This window comes from Saimiri boliviensis, chromosome 8, assembly GCF_048565385.1.
Source record: "Saimiri boliviensis isolate mSaiBol1 chromosome 8, mSaiBol1.pri, whole genome shotgun sequence".
Classification (NCBI taxonomy): domain Eukaryota; kingdom Metazoa; phylum Chordata; class Mammalia; order Primates; family Cebidae; genus Saimiri; species Saimiri boliviensis.
Window position 1 is genome coordinate 124434645 of NC_133456.1, and position 24955 is coordinate 124459599.

A 24955-nucleotide genomic window follows, 5' to 3' on the forward strand; every position below is an offset into this window, starting at 1 on the left:
CTCCTTGTAATTTTCTTTTCTGAAAAGTTGATTTGGTTATTTCATATCTCCTATGTCTCTACTTAACATGTTCAATCTTTCCTCTAGATTTTTGAACACGTTTAATGCAGTCATCATTACTTTTATTGTCCTTGTCTATTAATGCTATCATTTGTCATGTTTAGGACAATTTTGACTGATTTTTATCCCATTATTTTCAGTTTATGTGTACATCTTATAATTTTCATTTGGATACTAGACATTGTAACTGTTTACCTTTGTATGCCTATAAATATTCTTGAGCTGTGTTTTGGGTCTCAGTTAAGTTACTGGAAACAGTCCTTTCAGATCTTACTTTTGAGCCTTGTTTGACAGGTTCAGAGGAGTGTTCAGTGTAAGACTGTTTTTGAATCCTTCCTGTGGCAAAACCTTTTTGAGCACTTTACACACAGCCCCTTGAATTATAAAACTTTTGACTCTAGCTGGTGGTCACATGAGATATTCTGAACTCTTTGTGGGCACTGAGTATTGTATCCTATCACGCTTTCAGGTGGTTCTTTTCCCCAGCCATAGATAGTTTTCATACATGTATACAATGAATATTACCCAGCTGAAGACTAAAGGAGTCCCTTAAAGGTTTATGAAAGTCTCTCTGTTCTTTAATTTCTTCTCTAGGATTCTCTCCTTTGAACTCTGGCTTCCTTGGTCTTACTGGACACCTTCCCTCAACTCAAAGAGACTGCTAGAATCTGCTTGGGTTTTCCCTTCTTTGTATCATGACTTGGAACCACCTGTCTTCAGGCGGTAAGCTTAGGAAATCATAGGAATCATCTTGTCTGTTTCCTGTTATGCAGGGGTCATTGTCATTCAGTATCTGATAACCAAGGTATCAAAATTCATTGTTTCATATATTTTGTCTAATTCTTTACTTGTTACGGACAGGAGGATAAACCCAGTTGCTGCTACCCCACCTTGGCTGGAAGCAGAACCCTTCATATTATCCCTTGAAGGATAATATGTATGGTATGTGTCCATGGCACAAAGTCCATGATTTACTTCAAATGAACTTTCAGGTAATTGTGGATAATTAATTTTTTTCTCTCAATGATATCAGCTTTTGTTTTCATTGTTGGGAAGATTTTTCTTTCCCCATTGAAGTGCATTGGTACTATTTCAAATCAATTGACTTTATATATGTGGATATATTTCTTAAGCTTCTTGATTACTATAACTTTATAACTCTTGAAAACCTGTAGTATATGTCATTTAAATATTTGCTCATTTTTTAAAGATTGTTCTGGCTCTAGACCTTTTCATTTCCATATAAACTGCAAAATCATTTTGCCAATTTCTAGAAAACAAATTTGCTTGGATTTTGATCATAAATGCATTTAATCCATAAATATTGATAGACATAGATTTAAAAAGTTGACATTTTAGCAATATCAAGTCTTCTAATCAAGTAACATGGTATATAATCTCCATTTGTGTGGATCTTCTTTAATTTCTCTCAGTAATGTTATATAGTTTTTATTGTAGATGTCTAGAAATTGTATGTTGTCTGGAAATACAGCTTTGTTTCTTTCACTGAAATCATTATGCCTTTATTTATTTTTCTTACCTTACTGCACTTGCTAAGACCTTCAGTACGGTACTGAATAGACACACTGAGAACAAATATCCTTGCCTCCTTCTGATCTTAAGGAAAAATCAGTTTTCACTCTTAAAAATAATGTTAGCTGGAGATATTTCACAGACATCCTTCATCAGATGAAAAAATTCCTTTCTATTCATAAGTATTGCTTATGTTTTCAAAGAATCGATTCATGTCACAGACCTGAACCACTGCAAAATTTGACATTACATGCTTATTCACTTTTTAGACTTCTTTGTTTTACATTTTGCACTGATAACTTTTCTGTGGTTCTTAGCTGTGCTATTAAGGCCACAGATAATGATGTTGAACTTTTGGCTAGACTCATGCTGAGAGTTTTGCTAAAGTATGCCAACTTGACCATTAAGATTTTACGAACAAAATTAGAAATGACTAGCTATAATCAATTTTCAGGGTTCTAGAAAATAGAAATTGAAATTGGCTTTGTCAAATCTAAGGTCTCCTTTAAATTAATCTCTCCTGACCTTTTAGTTCTATCTTTCCTATCCCTTTCATTTACAATGGTTTTGGGAGATTTTGAATTTAGTAATTCAATTCCCGAGTAGCTGTGATTATAGGCACCCACCATTATGCCTAATTTTTGCATTTTAAGTAGAGACAGGGTTTCACCATGTTGGCCAGCCTGGTCTCCAACTCCTGACCTCAAGTGATCTGCCCACCTCGGCCTCCCAAAGTGCTGCGATTACAGGTGTGAGCCACCGTGCCCGGCCTGCCTTCATCAATTTTTGAACACACCCAGAAAGAGCAGAAGACAGAACATTTCTGGCACTCCAGAAAATTTGTTTTCCCTTTCCAGGCAACCCCAGTGGTAACTCCCAGTGGTGTGCTGGAACTATCCTACGCCAGCTCTTGGGAGCTGATAAACTTTCAGGAATCTCTGTGAAGCATTCAGATTTTACCAGAAAAATGGAAATGATTAGATATAATCAATTTTCAGAGTTTTAGAAGATAGTTGAAATCTACTACGTCAAATCTACGGTCTCCTTTAAACTAAATCTCCTGATTTTTAGTTCCATCTTTCCTATCCCTTTTATTTACACACAGCCATTATTAACATTTCACTTTGGTCAACTTGAAGACAAAATTAATTTCTTGAGGTCAAATTAAAAAAACTCTAGCTTGAAAACTGCATATAAAAGCAGTGGGTGGAAGCTGACGGCAAGAAATCACTTGAGTGTCATAACTCTGCTTCGAATTAATTCCTACTCCATTTGATTTTGTTCTAAAAAATCATGAAGCGGATATATACTTCCGTGCGAGCTTAGAACCGGGTAAGGACTCCACGACACACTGAAGAGAGCTCGAGGAGACAGCAGACGAGGGACCGGGGCTCTGATGTTGCAGGCGAGGCCCAGGTTCTCAAAGGTCTTCTTTCCTTTCTCCTCCGCGGGCCTCTAGGCCAGACGCCTGAATGAATCTGCGCTCCCGGGGCGTCCTGGAATTACACCCAGGACAGAATAAGACAGGAAGAGGCCGAGACGCCCGGGGACCTGACGCGCCCTCCCGCGGCCCGCACGGCCGCCAAGCCGCCCCTCCGCTTCCGGTCTCGGCTCGCAGCTCGCGCCCGCGGCGTCGGTGACGTCGGCGACGTCAGGGCGTCGCAGCGTCGGGCGTCGGGCCCGTGGCGTCAACGGCCCCAACCGGCGGCCTGCGGTCTTTGCTGCCGCCCGGGGGCGCAGAGGCCGGGCGATTTCCCTCGGCACAAATGTCGGTGTGGAAGAGGGCGGGGTTGGCGTCTGCGCAGGGTGCGGGCGTCCGTCTCGAAGGCGGTCTGGCGGGCTCGGGATTTCCATCGTCCTCAGGCAGATAGTTTTTCACCTTCGAGCCGGCCTTGCCGAGGCTAGAGCGCCCCGTCGCCCGGCTTCCCACAGCCTCGGCAGGTACGCGCGGCGGGGAGCCCGACGGGCGGCCGCGCGGCGGGACCCGGGGCTTTCCGGAGAGGCCCGGCTGCCTCCGCGGGGGCTGCGCCGCCTTCCCTGCAGGGTCTAGGATCGAGGTGACGTCATCCTTTCCCAGCGCCTCCCTCCCGACCCCTACCGCTCTTCTGGATTTTGTCGTTAACGTTTTTTTTTTTTTTTTTTTAATTGCATTTTAGGTTTTTGGGGTCCATGTGAAGAACATGCAAGATAGTTGCATAGGTGCACACGTGGCAGTGTGGTGTGCTGCCTTCCTCCCCGTCACCTGTATCTGGCATTTCTCCCCATGCTAACTCTCCCCACCTCCCCACCTTCCCACCCCCACACCGTCCCTCCCCTATTTCCCCCAAGGAGACCCCAGTGTGTAGTGCTCCCCTCCCTGTGTCCACGTGTTCTCATTGTTCAACACCCGCCTATGAGTGAGAACATGCTGTGTTTGATTTTCTGCTCTTGTGTCGGTTTGCTGAGAATGATGGTTTCCAGGTTCATCCATGTCCCTACAAAGGACACGAACTCATCATTTTTGATGGCTGCGTAATATTCCACGGTGTATATGTACCACATTTTCCCTGTCCAGTCTATCGTCAATGGGCATTTGGGTTGGTTCCAGGTCTTTGCTATTGTAAACAGTGGCTGCAATAAACATTCGTGTGCACGTGTCCTTATAGTAGAACGATTTATACTCCTTTGGATATCTACCCAGTAATGGGATTGCTGGGTCAAATGGATTTTCTATTTCTAGGTCCTTGAGGTAGCGCCACACTGTCTTCCACAATGGTTGAACTAACTTACACTCCCACCAACAGTGTGAAAGTGTTCCTATTTCTCCACATCCTCTCCAGCATCTGTTGTCTCCAGATTTTTTTAATGATCGCCATTCTAACTGGCATGAGATGGTATCGTTAAAGGTTTTAAAATGAATGTAAATTAATACTTGAAGGATGAAACCAGAAAACATTTGTGGTGGCGGAAAGGGACAGATACATTTGGGCGAAGTAGTGCAGATATCCACTTCCTAGCAGTGTTAGGAGGGGTAAACGAATTAAATATGTAAAGTCCTTAAATATTTGCTTGCCTGACACAAGTATTCAGTGCGTATGACTCTATTTTTGTATTTATGTGAACTTCATAGGAGCATTTGTTAAGTTTTTTTTTTTTTCCCCACCAAGTGAGTGTAGCATCCTTTTCTTTCTTTCTTTCTTTTTTTTTTTTTTTGAGACGGAGTTTCGCTCTTGTTGCCCAGGCTAGAGTGCCGTAGCCTGATACTGGCTCACCACAACCCCCGCCTCCTGGGTTCAAGCGATTCTTCTACCTCAGTCTCCAGAGTAGCTGGGATTACAGGCATGCGCCACCATGCCAGGCTAATTTTGTATTTTTAGTAGAGACGGGGTTTCTCCATGTTGGTCAGGCTGGTCTGGAACTCCCGACTTTAGGTTATCTGTCCGCTTTGGCCTCCCAAAGTGATGAGATTACAGGCGTGAGCCACTATGCCCAGCTGCCTTCTTTTCTTACTGGTTTCCTGAAGTAGCCCCACATCTCTACCTTCCTGCCTGTTACCATAAACAAACTTTTCCTGTAGTCATCTGAATGGAGTTGCTCTGTTTGTATTAAAAACCCTTGCTGCTGGTTTACTCAAGGATATTATCCTGGTGATTTCTTACTGGTCATCATTTTGCTTTTCCCTAGATTATGGCCATCAGTATTGCATATTAGTTTCCTAGGGCTGTCTCACTGCAGACTTGGTGTCTTGAAACGGAAATTTCTTCTCTGGCAGTTCTGGAGGCTAGAAGCTCAAACTCAAGGTGTTGGCAGGGTTGGCTCCCAGTGGAGGCTTCTAAGGAAATGATCTGTGCTTCTCTCCTAGCTTGTGGTGGTTGTTAGCAGTCATTGATGTCCTTTGGTTTGCAGACTCATCAATCCAATCTCTGCTTCTGTCTTCACTTGATATTCTCTCCTAGGTGTGTCTTTGGTTTTTCTTCATAGTCATTGAGCAACTGCACACTTTAATCCATTACGAACTCAACTTGATTACATCTGAAAAGACCCTACTTCCAAATAAAGTCACATTCACAGGTTCTAGCTAGGACTTGACCTTAGATTTTTTTGGGGGGAGGACACAATGCAATCCATAACAGCATATATACTTGTTATTATTTTTATCAAACTTCCCTCTTGACTCTGTTTCCTTCTTCTAGTAATACTTTATTTCTTTACTACCTTTAGTAGCAAAATTTCTCTACATTGCTTAGATTCAATTCACTGTTCCTACTTCCTCTCTTTTAGACATCAGTTAGGTATTTACCTTGATCACTCTATTGAAATTGTTGCCGTTCTTCAGGTTACAAATGACCTACTTCCATGTTGCCAAATCCAGTCTTAGCTCCTAGTCTTCATTTTACTTGACTCAGCATTTGACATAGTTCATCACTCAGTCCTCGGTGATATTTTCTCCTCTTTGCTTTCTAGCTATATATACCCTTTTGGTTTTACCTATTGGCTCATTGGCCACTCTTCTTAAGTCCTGTTTGCTGGCCCTGATGGATTTGTTGGGATTTTTGATGTTTGCTCAGACCTGATGGTTTTGATGGAGTTTCTTTGGCAATGTAATTTATTCACAATTCTTTTGAGGGTTTTCAATTTTGTAAATATAATAGTAGCTTCTGTATCGTTTTGCTTATAACATTCATTTTTACTTAAAGCCTCATGTCACAATTGGTATGAGAAAAAAGTAAAAGGGGGCAGGGCACGGTGGCTCAGGCCTGTAATCCCAACACTTTGGGAGGCCAAGGTGGGTAGATCACTTGAGTTCAAGACTAGCCTGGCCAACATGGTGAAACCCTGTCTTTACTAAAAAATTCAAAAATTAGCCACGTGTGGTGGAGGGTGCTTGTAATCCCAGCTACTTCAGTAGGCTGAGGCAGGAGAATCACTTGAACCTGGGAGCCGGAGGTTGCAGTGAGCCAAAGTCGTGCCATTGTAGTCTAGCCTGGGTGACAAGAGCAAAACTCTGTCTCAAAAAAAAAAAAAAAAAAAAAAAAAAAAAAGAAAAGAAAAAGAAAAGAAAAATGTAAACGAGAGTATTTTGCACGGGCTTTGGTTCAAGTTCTATAATGTATATATTTACTATTATCAGTAGTTTTCAGAAGAGCATTGCATTCTTCCTTCAAATAGATTTTTAGTGACATTGGTATCAAATTATTTTTGCTAACTCATATTTGACTGTGATTTAAAAATTATGTTTGGCAGCTATGTGTTCAATTAACTGTAGTGTTTCATTGAAACAAAAAAGTAGTTGTAAAATTATTGGATAAAATTAAACATTTTCGGTCCTAGACATTTTGTTGTATTGTTCACAACCTAGTTTAAAGACTGTAACAGCAAGTTGTGTAAAGTGTCTTACAATTTTTATTTTTGAGAATTTTCTGTTAGTGCTTGTCAGACATATTGAAGGGCATGTATCTCTTGCCCCATATATATCATATATTTTTAATTTTAATTTTTTATAAGTAGTCTCTTAAACATGTGTATGATCCTTTTCCAGCTGTGTGTCATCTACTTGTTAAAATCCTAATAAATGTTTGCATATTGAAATACCTGCATTTTGGAAATCTGTAATTACATCAACAGTTGTTATCTGCTGTGTCCAAAATAATTGAGAAATTATTAGGTTTTAAAACTTTATTCAAAGTGATTTTATTTATAACATCTGTAAGTTGTATTATTTGTTTTAATATTTTATCCTCTAAAATAGTATGTTAATATTATTTGGCATTGATGTTTGTGTTTCGCATAAATGTGCTAACAGGATACTGTCAACTTTTGCCATGGTTTCTGGCAAATAAAAAAAAAATTATAGTATTGGGCTCTTAGTATTTATTGGATGATCTTCTGGACACTAGGTACTGCTTCTCTAAAAATTGAATCATGTTTATTGTTATTAAAAAGTATATAGGCCTTTATTTTCTCATTTTCAGTAGAATTACTAATTATATTTTTTCAAATATGATACTAGCTTTTAATACTTGTCACTATTGATGTGCATTTTATTTTATTACTGTTCAGGAATATGTTCTAAATGCTGCTGATCTTTTTTTTATTTTTTATTCTTCAGCTGGATTATTCTTCAACTGTTTTTATTCATTGCATTAGTTTTTATTATTCAGCAGTATTATTTTGTGATTGCTTGTGTTATTTTATCTATTTTTCATTTTGTAATATTTTCACTTGAGTCTTAAAAATACCTCATACCCATTTTATATGGCTAACATTCTTTTGCTGTGTGTTTATGTATTTTTAGTTTCTCTTTTCTAATGATTCTGCAACTAAAACATGTTTTTATTATTTTTATATTTATTTATTTATTTGAGACAGAGTCTTACTCTATCGCCCAGTCTGGAGTGCAGTGATGCAATCTTGGCTCGCTGCAACCTCTGCCTCCTAAGTTTAAGTGATTCTCCTGCCTCAGCCTCCAGAGTAGCTGGGACTACAGGTACCTACTACCATCCCTGGCTAATTTTTTGTACAAGGTTTCACCATGTTGGCCAGGTGGTCTCGAACTCCTGACCACAGATAATCTGCCTGCCTTGGCCTCCCAAAGTGCTGGGATTACAGGCATAAGCCACCGCACCCAGCCTATTATTTTGATTTTTTAATGGTTGTGTTTTTCATTTGTCAAGTTGTTTTGACCTGTGAGCCCATATATTGTTGGGGGTGTCACCTACTTCCTCTGGTAATCTATTATTAGGAAATGATCAGAAGCCAGTTCCCAGCCTGTGTGCCTCCTGGAAGTTTAGGGAAAGTATGTGGGTGTATTTCCTGTGTCTAAAGTAAGTGCTAGATATTTCCTGTGGTTTAAATGCTTGTGTCATCCCCAAATTCGTATGTTGAAATTGGGCACCAGTTCAACATATGATACAATTAGGAGATGGAGCCTCTGGGAAGTGATTTGTTTATGAATGCAGCACCTTCATGGATGAGACTAGTGCCTTTATAAAAGAGGTCTGAAAAAGCTCCCTTGCTCCTTCTACCATGTGAGGACACAGAGAGGAGGCACCATTTATTTGGTGTCTGGGCTTTCATCAGAAACCATCTCTGCTAATGCCATGTCATGTCGTTAGACTTTCCAGTCTCCAGAACTGTGAGAAACAAATGTTTCTTGTTTATAAGCCATGCAATTTATAGTGTTTTGTTATAGCAGCCTCAACAGACTAAGATGCTAGTGCTGCTGTAACAAAGTACCGCAAACTGGGTGGCTTAGAACAACAGAAATTTATTTTTTCATGTTTCTGGAGGCCAGAAGACTGAAATCAAGGTTTCAGCAAATCCATGTTCCCCCCAAGGGTTCTAGGGAAGAATCTTTCACTGGTTTTTACAAGCTTCTGGTAGATGCTAGCAATCCTTGACATTCCTTAGCTTGCAGCTGCATCACTTTAATTTCTGCCTGTCGCTATGTGGTCTTCTTATAAGTGACACCAGTCCTTGGATTTAGGGCCCACCTTAATTCATTATGACCACATCTTTATCATATCTACAAAGACTCTATTTTCAAATAAGGTCACATTTGAGAGTGCTAGGGGCTTAGGACTTGAACATATCTTTTTCAGGGACACAGTTCAACATATAACAACGGGATTAGCCTAAGTGTAGAGAGTTTCAGATAATAGAGAACCAATGTTACATTACTCTGACTTGATTTTGCCACTGTACTTGACAATTCCCACGGTTAGGCATATACGTTTAAGCTCTTTGGGAGGTGGCATTGTCCTCAGTCTTAGTCAGCTTTGAGGGAGAGAAAAATAGAGGAATAAAAGCCCAAGACCTATCTAGTTTGTACTTTTTTTTTTTTTATCTTAACATAGCTTTGATGCTGTCTTGATATTACCCTAATGATACCTTGGGCCAAAGCTACTGCTCCTGTGGGAAGAAAGATGTATATTAAGGCCATATATTAGCTCAAATATGGGGGAAAGGAGGGAAGAAAATACAGTTTTTTTTCCTGAATATATTCTTTCATTGTTGCGTCTGGCTTCTTCACTCCCTATATTCCCATCCTAAAAGCCCCCAAAATAAATCAGACTTTGTTTAGGAGTTTCATACAGTTAAAAAAAACTTTTTTTGTTGTTTCTTTTTATTGTTAGGGATATTTTCTATTTTTAATTTCTTCAGAGTTGATTTTGGGATTCACCATAGCAATTGATAATCCTTTTATCATTTTAAATCTGAATTTTTTTCATCTACAATCCTCCTTTACTTACAGGAAATGATATAAATCCTGTAGGTAAAAAAACCCAACATTTTCCATATGGAGAGCAAATGTTATAGAAAAGCAGCAAGATTTGTAGCCCATTTGACCTATGCTGTAATTCTGAAAAATTTAACACTTATTAGCTGTGTGACTCTTGGTTAGTCACTTAACTTGTCTGAATTCAGTTTACTCCCATGTAAAATGGAATGATGATGTACATAAAGGGCATACCTTAGATTTAAAATGTTGGGACTTTTACTATTATTATTATACTTAGGTTTAAATAACTTTTTGATATAAATTAGATGCTGTGATAACTGCATTCTATTTCTGTCTGTTTCGTTTAAGTAACTGTGACTCAAAAGAGCCCGAAGTGTAATTATAGCTTCCAGAAGTTGCTTAATGTACTCTGAACTAATTGCTAAAGTATCAGAAAAAAAGAAATATAGTATGTAAATTTAATTAGGGGCTGGTGTTTTCTCTAAATCTCTTAATGTTTTTTTCCACAGGGAGGAATAATTTTTTTTTTCATCTATAATTTGGAAGCCAAGTCAGTAACAAAATGAAACCAGTACAGCATCTGTTGACCACCAGTAACAAATCAGCAAATGTTCCAGAATTACCTTTTAAAAAAGGACTACATAATTTACCGTTGTCACCTAAACTAAGGGAAAAACATAATGCAAAATTAATTCATGATAGAATTGAACCAATGGTCCTAAGATCTCCACCAACAGGAGAATCCATTGTACGGTATGCTTTGCCCATTCCATCAAGTAAGACAAAGGACTTACTACCAGAAGAAGCAATGATCAGAAAAGTTATCAAACACCTGAAGATGGTAAGAGGTTTGTTGGTCTCTGTGTTGCAGGGTCCCCATGATCACCCCAGCCTTGGTGATATGCTAGGAGGACTCAAATGACTCCACATAGAGTCGTACTGATGGCTAAGGTTTGTTACAGTAGGCACATGAGGTGAAATGGGGAGAAAACCGCATCTAGGTTTGCAAAAGTCTATTCCTTTAGAGTCACCCAGGACATGCTTAATTTCTTTGGCAATGAATTGTAACAACACACATGAAATGTCTGCCAGGGAAAATCATCTGCTAGGGAAATAATTAGAAACCTCAGTGCCCTGGGTCTTATTGGGGGTTGTTTACCTATTTATTCTGTGCCTAGCATGTACAAAAATTTCAGACTCTCACAAGGAAAAGAGGTTCAGTATAAACCACACTATACAAACATCTTAGGGGGAGTGAGCTGCTTCTATCAGTGAATGGGGAGAACTCTCCTGAAATCCAAGTTCTCAGATGCCAGGTTAAGGGCAATCTGGCAAGCAGACCTTTCTAAGTCCTACATTTCTACTATGTTAAACTCTGCATTTCAGAAACTTTATTTATTTATTTATTTATTTATTTTTGAGACAAAGGCTTGCCCTGTCACCCAGGCTGGAGTGCCGTGGTGTGATCTCGGCTCACTGCAACTTCCTCCTGAGTTCAAGCAATTCTCCTGTCTCAGCCTTCCGAGTAGCTAGGACTACAGGTGTGTGCCACCACCCAGCTAATTTTTGTATTTTTTTTTTGTATTTTCAAAATTTTATTAGGTATTACTACATAAAGTGAATAAACAACTCAAGTTAGAGTGCAAAATGAAAGCACCTTGTTGTCTTAAAGGTGCAAAAGCAAAATACCACAAACATTTTCAATAGAAAACTGATTTATAGATCCATTTACAGAAGATCAAAAACATTAGTGTTTAATACCAACTTTAACTATAAATAACTAAGAAGGAAAAAACTGTCCTCCATCCTTCTATTTCTTTTTCAACATCTATGTCTTTTGCTCCTTGCCTTTTGGAGAAAATATTGCGTTGTAAGGCTGACGTCTTTTTGGACGAGGACAAGGATCAAAATCTTCCTTAATATAACCTCTTTCCATACAAGTCTGAGTAGAAGGAAAACCAACTTCCCAAAAATTCTCTGGTGTGTTGGGTGGAATGTAGCGGAATCGGTGTCTTGAGCAGGAAGCCAACTTCTTTTCTCTTTCTTCTGCTGACATATCTGCATAATAAATGTCGCATTCCTTACATGTGTGCCCAAGCAGTTTTCTTCTCTCCTCTTTTTTCCGAACCACCTCAATATGAGGAAAATTTTGCAAGCTAGTCTCTCTTTTATCATCTTTAAAATATGGCTCCACAAATGCTTTCTGCTTGACTTTGTCCTGTTTATCACCATGAGTTGAACTTTTTTCTCCCTTCTGCTCTTGCTTCTTCATTTTTAAAAGAACGGTTTCACTAACCAACGTACAGTCCGTATCCACTGTCTCTCCTCCTAATTTTGACTGACTGTCATCCTTTGTATCTATTACAGTAACATCCATTTTATACTGAGAAAGGTCTGCTCCCGGATCTATACTCCACTGGATATTTTCAAAGGATACGTCTTGGTTGTTTTGTAGAGATTTTATTTTACCAATTCTACATGGATTTAACTGAAGAACTGATGCAAGTTCACATCCTCCATGGACTGACCTGGTCTTAATTTTTATTGGCTCATGAGAACCAGCACCCTTCATGTCATCTAAAACATTCTCTGTCTCCAAACTTTCATGTGGACGTAGAGGAATTTTGAAGACAGTATTTTCTTCTTTTATCTGTAATGTTGGTTTATTGTCTGGAGAGAATTTACTCAAGGGCTGAAGGATGATGCATTCCTGTAAACAGGGCTCATCTGGGGAATCTCTGGGCAATGTGCAGTTGCCACCTGAGGCCTTACGGCTTGAGGAAAAACCCTTTGGAATAGGCTTCAAAGCCTCATAAAGAGTCACTTGCCTAAATCTGGTTTTAGAGTTCTCACTTCCTTGGCTTTTCTCTTGATGCTGAATAGCTGAAAATCGATCAGACAGATCCAGAGGTTTGTCCATCACAGTCTCCATTCACGGAAAACTGATTATCCATTGGAAAAGGGAAAGCATTTTCTTTATCAAAAGAAGCTTGGGGGCAGTTTACTTCACGTTCACTTTCTTCCTCACTTTTCTTCCTTTTGGATGTTCGGCCTCCCAGTGATTTCAGGGGCTCCAAATGTTTATCAGTGTTAGACTCTTTAAAGTGATCAGTCCTATCCTGTTCACCTGTGGATTCACTTACATTTTTATTTATAAGTATCCGTTTATTAGAAGATGACTGGCTAATGATCTTGTTTACTTCAGACCCAAGACTATGATGGGTGAAAAGGGCACTATCTTCAGATTTTGATCTGTTTTTTTCTAATCTAGAAATGCAAGTGTTGCTAAAAGGAAGTGTTTTCACATGATTTTTTCCCCCAGTTTCTAAAAGAGAAGGGGACAAACTTGTATTCAAATCTAAACTACTTTTCATACTAGAGATAGCTCCAAATACAGGAGATGATACTCGAGTAGGCAATTCTTCTTGAGGAGGAGTCTTTGAAGTAGAATCTGAAAATCTTAAACGATCTTCAGTATTTCTTGTAGACTCCTCAAAAGGCTGTTTCTTGTGATCTCCTTCCAGACAGTGGTAGAGCTCATCACCAAGGGGACTCATGGGACCTTGAGTTTCAGATTCTTCCTGAACACGAAGTCCAAGTGTTTCAGCAACAACTGTAGCTAAATTAAAAGATGACTTATCAGGGGTATAGCTGCTTGTTCCATGTGTTTTGGCCATTGAAGATTGACTTTGATCATAAGTGTCAGCTACTAGAATTTCATTTTCATTAGGATTATGTTGTGGATGAGCTGAAGACTTGGAAACTTTTCTCAATTTATTTGCACACACAGAGTGCTCCAATTTAGTATGTGTTTGTTCTATGTATCGGACATGGGGGTTCTCCTTTCTTCGCAGCCGGTTAACGCCAGAAAATGAGAAGGCTGTTATCGGTGAGTCTGGAATAATGTCTTCCTCACATTCAAGCTCAGCTGCTTGATGCTGTTGATCATTTTCAGTTTTCTGCTGCAGTTGTTCAGAAAGCTTTTTATTTTCTTCCTGTAGGGTATTCCTTTCATTCATAAGTTCTGTAATAAGTTTAAGATTCTGCTGCCGGATATTTTCAAACTCTTGCTGTTTTTTCCGCATATGTTCTTCAGTTACTGCACAGCGATCACATAATCCTGCTCTTAACCGATCTTCTAAAACTTTAATCGTTTCATGGAGGACTTTCTGCTGCTCCCTTAGCTGCTGATTTTTGGTGAAGAATTCTTCTAGTCTTTGTGCATCTAAAACTCGCTCCTTTTTTAGCTTGGTTACTTTTACTTGTAATCCTTGTACTTCTCTCTCATGACACTCTTTCGGTTTTGTCCAAAGGTCCTTAAAGTCACTAGATATATCTGCAGAGTTAGGGCGTCCACAGCTGCTTCCCGAGATGTTCATCTTGCTTAATATGCTCCACACTGCTACTTGCTTAATATTTTATGATATTTTCTGTTACATTATAGAGGTATCAAGTTGTCTTTGGACAGGTCAAATACCGCCTCCAAGATTGCCTCCCGATTGGCGGAAGCTCCCGAAGGGAAGCGGGCACCTTCGGAGGCTGTGAAGGGACGGCTGCTCGCTTTTCTCTTTCGCCTTTTTCCCTCATCAGAGTGCCAAGTCCTCGGTGGGAAAGCCAACCCCTCCGGGCAGCCCGCGCTTTAAGGCCGGGGGCTGCCGGCCGGGCGAGAAGGCGGCCGGACCCGCCAATTTTTGTATTTTTAGTAGAGATGGGGTTTCACCATATTGGTCAGGCTGGTCTCAAACTCTTGACCTCAGGTGATCCACCTGCTTTGGCCTCCCAAAGTGCTGGATTTACAGGTATGAGCCACCGTGCCCAGCTGAAACTTTAATTCTTGATGTGGGGAAAAATTTCCCTTTAAGTTTCTTTTTGGACAGTGATCCAGAATTGAATTGTAAATGTACCAAATATCAAGTGAGAACAATGAGGAAGAACACAAATATAAAAATACTATGTCAAACTTGTACAGTCCAACTTTGTTGAAAGTTTGAGGCCAGAGAATTTTCTTTAAAAATTCATTGCTTTCTGATCTCCATCTTTTGATTTCCTCCAACTCTCTTCAGAGGAGAAAGTCAAGGGAGACTTTGAGGAAAACTATGTAATGTGTCAACCACTCATGGATAGGCCTCTGTTTTACGCTACCTATCAACACAGAAATGGTGCAGTCATAGAACATCTCTCTATTGCTAGGGAGTAGGGTTAAGGAATTTTGCTTTTTCCTCATGATGACATGAAATAGGGCATGGGATGGAAAATTTAAGGTTATAGCACTGGAAGAAATAAGTATTACTGTTAAAGACGTCCTGGAACAGTTGATTAAATATTATTTACATTTAATATAATTAATTTTGAACTATTAAAGTATCTAATGTGCTTTGATTTTTTTTTTAACAGGTTGTTTCCACTTTGGAAGAAACCTATGGACATTGTGATGAGAATGGAGAAGAACCATTTGTAAAGCATGAACATGAAGAATTATCTTTATCTGTAAGTATATGCAACCTTAAGATAGAGATATTAAAACTGAAAATGGTCGATTTTCTTTTAAAAATATAAATTTTAAATGTTTTCTTTTAGAGTCCTTATATGTTCTCAGAATGATTTTCCCATTTATGGAAAGGATCCTCTTAGAAAATTACTCAACCCAATCAAATCCCTCTTCACCTGAATTTTGCCAAGAAGGTTACAGAAAAGGAGTTCTACATACTCATTAGGAATGACCAAAATTTTAAAGATAGACAATATCAAGTTTTGGTAAAGATATGGAGCCACAGGAAGTCTCATACAGAGCTGGTGAAAACACAAATGGTACTGCTATATTGAGAAACAGTTTGACAGCTGCTCATAAAGTTTAACATATACTTAAAAGACAACCTATTCCATTTTAAGTGATTATCCAAGATTAATGGACACATATATCCTCACAAAGACTTGTATATAAATGTTTATAGAAGTTTTGTTCATAAGCCAGAATAGCTACTGAATCCAGCAGCCCAAATATTTATTAACCGGTGAATGGATAAGCAAATTGTGGTATAGCATACAATGAAATACTCTTCACAATAAAGGGAGTAAACTACTGACACATAGAACAACGTGGATGAATCTCAAAAACATTAGGATGTGGGGAAGCTAAATAAATAAGGCTACATACTGTATAATTCTATTTATATGAAATTCTGGGAAAGGGAAAACTGTAGTAAAGGACAGGTAGTCTTGAGCTAAGACAGGAGGAGAGAATTGACTGCAAAAGAATTTAGTGAAGCTTTTTGGAATAATGGAAATGTATATTTTTATTGTGGTGATGATTACCCAACTATTAAAAGGATTGTGTAACCACAATCCTTATACTGCATGATCTTGTGGTTCTTATGTTTTGTGGCCCTGCCAGGATTGAATAAATATGTGAACCAAAACTAAAAGCTAAAATTGAAATCCAATAAAGATGACAACAATAGAAACTGGGGATGACTAGAGGTAGGAGGGAGGCTGGGTAAGGGTTAAAAAACTAGCTATTGGGTACCATGCTGCATACTTGGATGACAGGATCATTGGTACCCCAAACCTAGTATTATGCAATATATCCAGGTAACAAACCTGCACATGCACCAGCTAAATCAAAACAAAAGTTGAAAGAAAAAAAAAAACCAAAAAATAAAATAAAATGAAATGGAAGTTCATATTCTTCCTGTAGTCCTTACCATAACTTTTTCATAATTTGTATTTCAGTTATCCTAATCTCTGGCCACCACCTCCTGTCTTTCCCATTCAGTCTGTCCAATATTCTGACTCTTAAAAATCCTTTGATTTCACAGGGAACCATAATCCATTGGTCCTGCTACCTTTTTAGTATCCCAAGTCTTCCTGTGCCCTTACTTACCTAGCTTAAATAGCATGGTCCACTATTACTATCAGTCCCTTTCATATGTACTTAACTGTCTTGCCCAGTTCTATTTTATTGATCTTATTTGGTTAAATTATAAACCTGGTCAAATAATCTTATCTTCTCTATATTTCTCTGTCTTGTCTATATTTCTGGCACCTAAATGTGGGTGGAAGAAGATCCCCAAGTGGGCTAATGGTTTCTCTTTATATTTGTATTAGTAATACTACTCTTTTTATTTTTCTACTCTGCTGGATGGATTATTTTAGTTTTTTCCTCATCTCCTGTAAGATAATAGATCTTTACTGTGACAAAAAAAAGTATGTGAGCCTCTCAGTATATTTATTTATTTATTTATTTGTTTAATTATTATTATTTTTTGAGACAGAATCTCACTCTGTCACCTAGGCTGGAGTGCAGTGGTGCAATCTTGGCTCACTGCAACTGCTACTTCCTGGATTCAAGCTACTTTTGTGCCTCAGCCACCTGAGTAACTGGGATTACCAGCGTGTGCCACCATGCCCAGGTTTTTTTTTTTTGTTTTTTTTTTTTTTGGTATTTTTAGTAGAGATGGGGCTTTGCCATGTTGGCCAGGCTGGTCTTGATCTCCTGACCTCAAGTGATCCACCTGCCTCAGCCTCCCAAAATGCTGGGATTGCAGGTGTAAGCCACTGAGCCCAGCTTAGTATCTTTAAATGTAATCCTCAGGGAACATATTCTTCATGGAGAACCATTCTATGAAAATCCTAACTGTATATAAGCCTGTAATATTTGTTTATCATAAGTCAGTTCTCTGATTTATAAATCACTGCTTTACTAGAAGGGATTTGATCATTATGACATTTAAGTTGTAACTATTTTTTTGGTCAAAGTTTTGTATTGCCCATTAGTGAGAGCAAAAGATGGCAGTTCATGGCAAGTATACAGTCAGATGTCATAGCTAGTAGTCTTTTTCTAATGTCAAGAGATTATTTTTGTGGTAGTGATTATCTTTTATTGGGCCACCCCAAAATTTCAGGACCATAAGGCTGGGATGCTGGATTTTCTAGAACTGTGTAGAGAGGAAAGAGAGGAGAGACATAGCTGTGTATATGTCATTGATGGACCACTTCTCAGTGGGTATTTTCTTCTATGTTTTCTCTCTGGGAGAATTTGCTAGTATGGCATTTGAAGCATGGCTTCTTGCCTTGTGTGTTTGAAGGGACATAAGTTACACAAAATTAAAATATTTTCAAAAAGCATACTAGAAAAAGACATGCATATGAATTCTGAAGTAAAAGTAACTTTATATTTTATTATTCTTTTCAAAAGGCTGGGGATGATATGAATTCATTCTTGATGTGTTGTTCACAATTTGCAGCTCAGCTAGAAGAAACACTTAAGGAAGAACAAAATGTATGTATTTTATATATACTGCAAAGCATAAAATGTCAAACTTGTACTGGTTGTTGAAAATTGAATCTGCTATCCAGTTAGCTAACATTAACCTAGATTCAGTGTCTTAAAGAGTTATAAATGGCATTGGAAAGCATTATTTATTTACTTTGTATTCTTTTTGTAATCATCATCAAGGGTTTTTACTATGCCCAAATGCAAAGATTATGCCACTGAACCACCACAAATAAGACATGAAATTTTAATTAATTATTCAATCGTTGTGTGAATTTTAATGAATCTGCCGTATTTCCTCACTAAGAGCTTGTAAGTAGTTACAAGATAGTTAACAAATATTAAGGTTGTGGCAATCAGCATCAGAGAGAGAATGATTGGCCATTACAGAGAATGACTACACAATCATGGTTTGATATCATAACCCTTATCAATTAGCTGTGAGTGAAAGGTAAGAATACAGTGGAATTATTGAAATTGTCTTTTTTTCATGTAATAGAATACACTTAATTTCTTTCTTTTTTTGGCAATGTGTATTTAAATTGACATGTAATTATACATATTTATGGGGTACATAGTGATATTTTGATACATACAATGTCTAGTGGTCAAATTGGAGTAATTAGCATATTCATCACCTCAAACACTTAACATTTCTTTGTGATGGGAACACTCAAAATCCTCTCTTCTAGCTATTTGAATATATATAGTAAACTCTTGTTAGCTGTGGTTACCCTATAATACTGTAGAACACTATAACTTATTTCTCCTATCTAGCTGTAATATTTTATCCTTTAACCAACCTCTCCCTATCTTCCCTCACCCTTATCCTTTCCAACCTCTAGTAATCATGATTCTACTCTCTGCTTCTATGAAATGAGCTTGTTTTAGCTTTTGCATATGGGTGAGAACATGAAATATTTATCTTTCTGTTCCTGACTTACTTCTCTTAATATAATATCCTATAGGCCCATCCATGTTACTGTGAATGATAGGATTTAATTCTTTTTCGGATTAAGAGTGGAATCTGGCTGGGCGTGGTGGCTCACACCTGTAATCCCAGCACTTTGGGAGGCTGAGACCAGTGGATCACAAGGTCAGGAGTTCAAGACCAGCCTGGTCGACATGGTGAAAACCCACCTCTACTAAACATACTAAAAAAATTAGCTGGCCATGGTGGCATGTGCCTGTAATCCCAGCTAATTGAGAGGCTGAGGCAGGAGAATTGCTTGAACCTGGGAGGTGGAGGATGCAGTGAGCTGAGGTCACACCATTGCACTCCAACCTGGATAACAGGGTGAGACTCCATCTCAAAAAAAAAAAAAGAAAAGAGTTGAATCTTGTTTGGAACTAAAAGTGGCTGAATGGTAGTCCATTCTTCCTATGTGCCCCATTTTCTTTATGCATTTGTCTATTAGTAGACATTTAGATTGTTCTATATCTTGGCTATTGCAGTTTAGTACTGCAATAAACATGGAAGTACAGTTGTCTCTTCAGTATATTGATTTCCATTTCTGTGGATATACACCCAGTAGTGAAATTGCTGGATTATATGGTAGTTTTATTTGTAGTTTTTTTGAGGAAACTTTTTGCTGTTTTTCATTATGGTTTTACTAGTTTACATTTCCACCATAAGTATATATCAGTTCCCTTTTCTCTGCATCGTTGTTGGGATTTATTATTTTTTGTCTTTTTGATAATAGCCATTTTAACTGAGGTGAGATGATATCTCATTGTAGTTTTGATTTACATTTCCCTGATGACTAGTGATGATGAGGATTTTTTTTTTCATATACTTCTTGGCCATTTGTATATCTTTCTTTTGAGAAATATTCAAGCCATTTCCCTATTTTAAAATCGGATTTTTTTTTTGCCATTGAGTTGTTTGAGTTCCTTGTATATTTTGAATATTAATCACTTGTTAGATGACTTTTTAAAAAAATATCTTTTCCCATTCTGCAGATTGTCTTTTCACTCTGTTGATTGTTTCCTTTGCTGTGCAGAAGCTTTTTAGTTTGATATAATACCACTTGTCTGTTTTTGCTTGTGTTGCTTATGCTTTTGAGGTCTTAACCATAAAATATTTTCTCAGACCAATGTCCTGAAGCATTTCCTCTATGTTTCCTTCCAGTAGTTTCATAGTTTTGGGTTTTATATTTATGTGTTTAAGCCATTTTTGAGATGATTTTGCATATGGTAAGACATTGGGGTCTTTTCTGCCAATGGATATGAAGTTTTCCGAGCACCATTTATTGAATAGACTGTCCTTTTCCCAGAGTTCTTGGTGCTTTTGTTGAAAATTTGTTGGCTATAAGTAAGTGGATTTATTTTTGGGTTCTCCATTGAGTTCCATTGATCTGTGTGTCTGTTTTTGTGCCGGTACCATGCTGTTGTGGCTACTATAGCTCTGGGGGGACAGAGAGAGAGAGAGAGAGAGAGAGAGAGAGAGAGAGAGAGAGAGAGATAGAACGTGCACGCAGCGCTTTTTTTTAAGAGACAAGGTCTCACTTTGTTGCCCAGGCTGGAGTGCAGTGGTGCAATCATAACTTACTGCAGCCTTAAACTCTTGGGCTTGAGAGATCCTTTTGCCTCAGCTTCCCAAGCTGCTGGGATTACAGGGATGAGCCAACATGCCTGGCTAACTTTGTGGTATATTTTGAAGTCAGATAGTGTGATGCTTCCAGCTTTCTTCTTTTGCTCAGGATGGCTTTGTCTACTCAGGGTTTTTTGTGGTTCCACACGAATTTTTGGGATTTGTTTTCTGTAAAGAATGTCATGGTATTAATAATTAATATTATTAAAATGACCATACTACTCAAAGCTATATGCTGATTCAGTGAAATTCCTGTGAAAATGATACTGGGCTTAAGCCCAGTATCAACATTAATTCTTCTAATACATGAACATAGGATGTCTTTTATTTTTTGTGTGTCTTCTTTAATTTCTTTCATCCGTATTTTATAGTTTTCATTGTAGAGACCTTTCGCCTACTTACCTTCTTGGTTAAATTTATTTCTAGGTATCTTGTATATTATTTTGTATCTATTGTAAATGAAATTGCTCTCGATTTCTTTTTTCAGCTAGTTTTTTATTGGTATATAAAAATGCTACTGATTTTTATATGTTAATTTTGTATTTTGCAGCTTTTCTGAATTTATTCATTAGTTCTAAGAAGTTTTTCAGTTGGATTCTTCTATGTATATACTTTTCCTATGTATATGATTATGTTGTCTGCAAACAGGGACACTTTTCAGGCCTTCCACTTAGTTGCTTTTCTGGGAGAGTTCTGGGTTAGGTGAAGCAGTGGCAAAAGTGGGAACCTCTAGAGAGCTCAAAACAGTACACAATTTTTTGGGACTATGTCTGCTATGCTCTCTCCAGAACCACTCAAAATGAGGGTTGCTGGTTTTAAGACTGCTACTGTGCTGGAGGAGGGGCTGAGGCAAGACCGAGTTAAAGTATCACGCAGTTCTCCTGTGGTGTTCAAGCCACATTTTCTTGATGTGCCGTTACTTGGTTGCTTTAAATCTTTAACCATTTTCAGAGTTCTAACAAAATTGGAGTGTAGGCCCTTGGACTTCCCTACTACACATTTTTTTGCTGTTATTACTCTTCAAATACCTTAATAGTTTTTTTCCTCGGTGCAAATTTACAACTCACTTTGAATTATATGTATATATTTCAGTAGACCAAGAATAACCAAGTGAGTCCTGAAGAAAATATTAAATGACCTACCCTAATAGATATCAAGATTCATTATGCAGCTATATCAATTATCATTATTTGCTTTTGGTGCAAGCCTGGATGAACTGATAAAATTGAACAAAGTCTCAGATGTAGACCTTTTTATATATGGAAAATTTTGTTGATGACAGATGTAGACCTTATTATATATGGAAAATTTTGTTGATGACAGAGTCAGCAGTATAATAAATGGCTTTGGGACAACTGGTTATTTATAAGGAAAAAAACTGATTTGATATATGATCAAATATGATACTGATACTGATACCAGTATATGACCTGGAGCAAGAAGCAATCACAAAACAAATATAAATCATAAAAGGCAATATTGATAAATTCACCTTTATTAAATTTATAACCTCTATTATATAAAGAATTCATAAAGAGAGGGGCTTTTATAAAGATAAATTTCAAATAGGGGAAAAATTTGGATCATGTATACCTATATGTGTATTAAATCACATAAAGGATTATCTAGAGTATATAGATAATGTCTACTAATCAATAAGTAAAAGATTAAACAAATTATTATAAAATAAAAAGGCTTTTTACAGTGGATCAGTTTTTATTTTTCACTCATTTTTTATCAACAATGATTTAGATTTAGCAGTATCAGTAAGTCATGCTGTGGGTTTCCTCAGTACTTGATAAAGGCACTGTTTTCCTAGTTTATGTGGTTTAAATTATTGTAGGACTGTGGCTACAGTGAGTGGTTGAATTGATAAGTGCTACCGTTTCCCATTAGGTTACAATGCAGAAAGGGAAGTTTTAAGAACCTTGGGATCTCTCTAGACAATGGAAAGAATGAGTTTATTCCTAGGTATAATATGCCTTATTGGACATTATTTTCTAAACACTTATGTAGCTGAAACTATTTTTCTTTTGACACAGACGTTAATTTGCTTTGATATATTTTCTGAAGGGTCTCAGCCCTTTTTGCTTAGATTTATGCTTTCTTATTATTTAGCTTAGTGATTCTCAGACTTTGTCATGCAAAGCAATCACCTGCAGGTCTAGTTAAAACAAAATTGTTAGTCCCACATCTAGAATTTCTGATTTAGCAGACTAGGGTAGGCCTGAGAATTTTTAATACTAATGAATATGTTTGTAGGTGGTGCTGATGCTGTTGTTATGGTACCTTACTTTTTGAACCACAGATCTAGAGTTAGTGTTGTGGAAGATAAATTTTAGACTAGTTTAATTTTTGTTCAATTTTATGTTACTCCCTGAATGCATATAGTAACATTTTACTTTAATAATGTAATTGAAAACTTTTACTCAATTAGATAGGGTGGGTTTTTGTTAATCATTTTAACATTAGTTATTAAGTGGTAAATATTGATATTTTGAACCGTGTATGGATGCTCCTCAACTTATGAGGGAGTTACATACTGATAAACCCATCATAAGTTGAATTTATTATATGGTGAAAATGCATTTAATACACTTGACCTACCAAATATCATAACTTAGCCTACCTTACCTTAAATGTTGAGAACACTGGACATTAGCCTGCAGTTGGGCAAAGTCATCTAACACAAAGCCTATTTTATAAGGAAGTGTTGAATATCTCATAAAATTTATTGAATACTGTACTAAAATTGAAAAACAGAATTATTATATGTGTATATGAAGTTCAGTTTCTGTTGGTTTTTTATTCTGTTGGTTTATTTATTCAGTTTCTCTTATAATCTCATAAACAAGTACTTTGCATTTTCCATTAAAAATGTTAAATAGTGTAATAATATTTTATATCTTGATTTTATAGCCTATTTAGCAGGAACAGAGTTGCACTGAGAAGATAGTGTTGGGAAAGTGATGCTTTTTGTTATTGTACTTGATGACATATGAAAAGAAACATAATGCTCTTCTGAGAGGAATTTAAATTTTATTCCTTACCTGTATTAAGAAAATATATGAACTAAATTTGGGAATTGTTTGTAGTGGGGGGGTCTCCTAATATAGATGTATTAGGGCCAGGTATGATGGCTTGTTCCTGTATTCCCAGTGCTTTGGGAGGCTGAGAGGAAAGGATCGCTTGTGGCCAGGAGTTTGAGACCAGCCTGGGCAACATGGCCAAACTCTGTCTCTATTAAATACAAAATTAAAAATTAGCCGGGCATGGTGGTATGCCCCTGTAGTCCTAGCTACTCAGGAGTCTGAGGCAAGAGGATCACTTGAGCTCAGGAGTTCAACATTACAGTGAGCTACGAGTGTGCCACTGCACTCAATCAAGCCTGGTGACAGTGAGATTCTGTCTCTCTTTCCCTCTTTCTTCCTTTTTATATATAAAAAGAATTATTTTAAAAGTCTAGAACAAAGTTATCTATTCAAGGTGAACTAAAAGCACTGTCTGTAAATAAAAAATTATAATGTTCAACTACAGACTTAGAAAGTTATATTTTAATAGTACATTTCTGTGATTGAAAATTGCAAAAGACTGAACTAAATATTGTATCATACATTGTGAAGAATTCTGTTTTTAAATATGTTAATTGAAACTTTATTTTTCAGATTTTGGAATCTCTTTTTAAGGTACGTTTAATATATTACAGCTTAAATCTACTAAAACTGAACACAGAAATACATGCCAATGAGTTTCTAAATTTTAAGGGAGTAGAAGAAATTTCATGTTTGCTTCTCTATATATTTTAAGAATTTTATGTTCATTTGTACAGTGAATTAGCCTCATTCTGAATCCCAAGTGATATTTGGGTCAGGGCTGATATTTGATAGATGAAGATTAACGGACACAGACACAGACACACATTTATATACATATTTATTTCATTGTTGCAATTTAAATTGTCATTAACTCTTTCCTTTTTGTCCCTCGTTTGTTTTCTTAAAGTGGTTTCAGTTGCAGGTCAATCAGATGGAAGAAGTAAGTCTAATGTTTTAAAATTGTTAATTAAATTAATATTTTAAACTCGTTTGAAAACCAATTTAGATTATATATATGTATAAGTCATTTTTTAATAACTATTGCTTATAAAGTAATCTTTTCATTTGTGTAGACAAGGAATAAGAGGATGGGATAAAATATTTCTCAGTGACTTACACTCTGTGTCCCTGCATATATCTGGTATACTCCAAGTTTGACTGACACATTCATTTTCCTAAAA

The 24955-nt window shown here is 37.3% G+C and overlaps 2 protein-coding genes across 2 annotated transcripts in view; one reads left to right on the forward strand and one right to left on the reverse strand.

Annotated features, from left to right (window-relative positions):
* Nucleotides 1-24955, forward strand: part of CCDC7 (coiled-coil domain containing 7) — a 107452-nt gene that overhangs the window by 27967 nt on the left and 54530 nt on the right. The window contains exons 2-8 of the mRNA XM_010349050.3: nucleotides 655-783; nucleotides 922-1052; nucleotides 10324-10655; nucleotides 15209-15301; nucleotides 18009-18092; nucleotides 24345-24365; nucleotides 24682-24714. Coding sequence (XP_010347352.2) covers nucleotides 10377-10655; nucleotides 15209-15301; nucleotides 18009-18092; nucleotides 24345-24365; nucleotides 24682-24714 — 510 coding nt within the window. The 5' untranslated portion in view covers nucleotides 655-783; nucleotides 922-1052; nucleotides 10324-10376. The remainder of the gene's footprint in view (nucleotides 1-654; nucleotides 784-921; nucleotides 1053-10323; nucleotides 10656-15208; nucleotides 15302-18008; nucleotides 18093-24344; nucleotides 24366-24681; nucleotides 24715-24955) is intronic.
* LOC101040940 (DNA endonuclease RBBP8) lies at nucleotides 11378-14489 on the reverse strand. The gene is given in 2 exon segments (XM_039478900.2): nucleotides 11378-12735; nucleotides 12737-14489. Coding segments are annotated over 2 exon segments (2550 nt in total). The 5' UTR covers nucleotides 14194-14489; the 3' UTR covers nucleotides 11378-11642.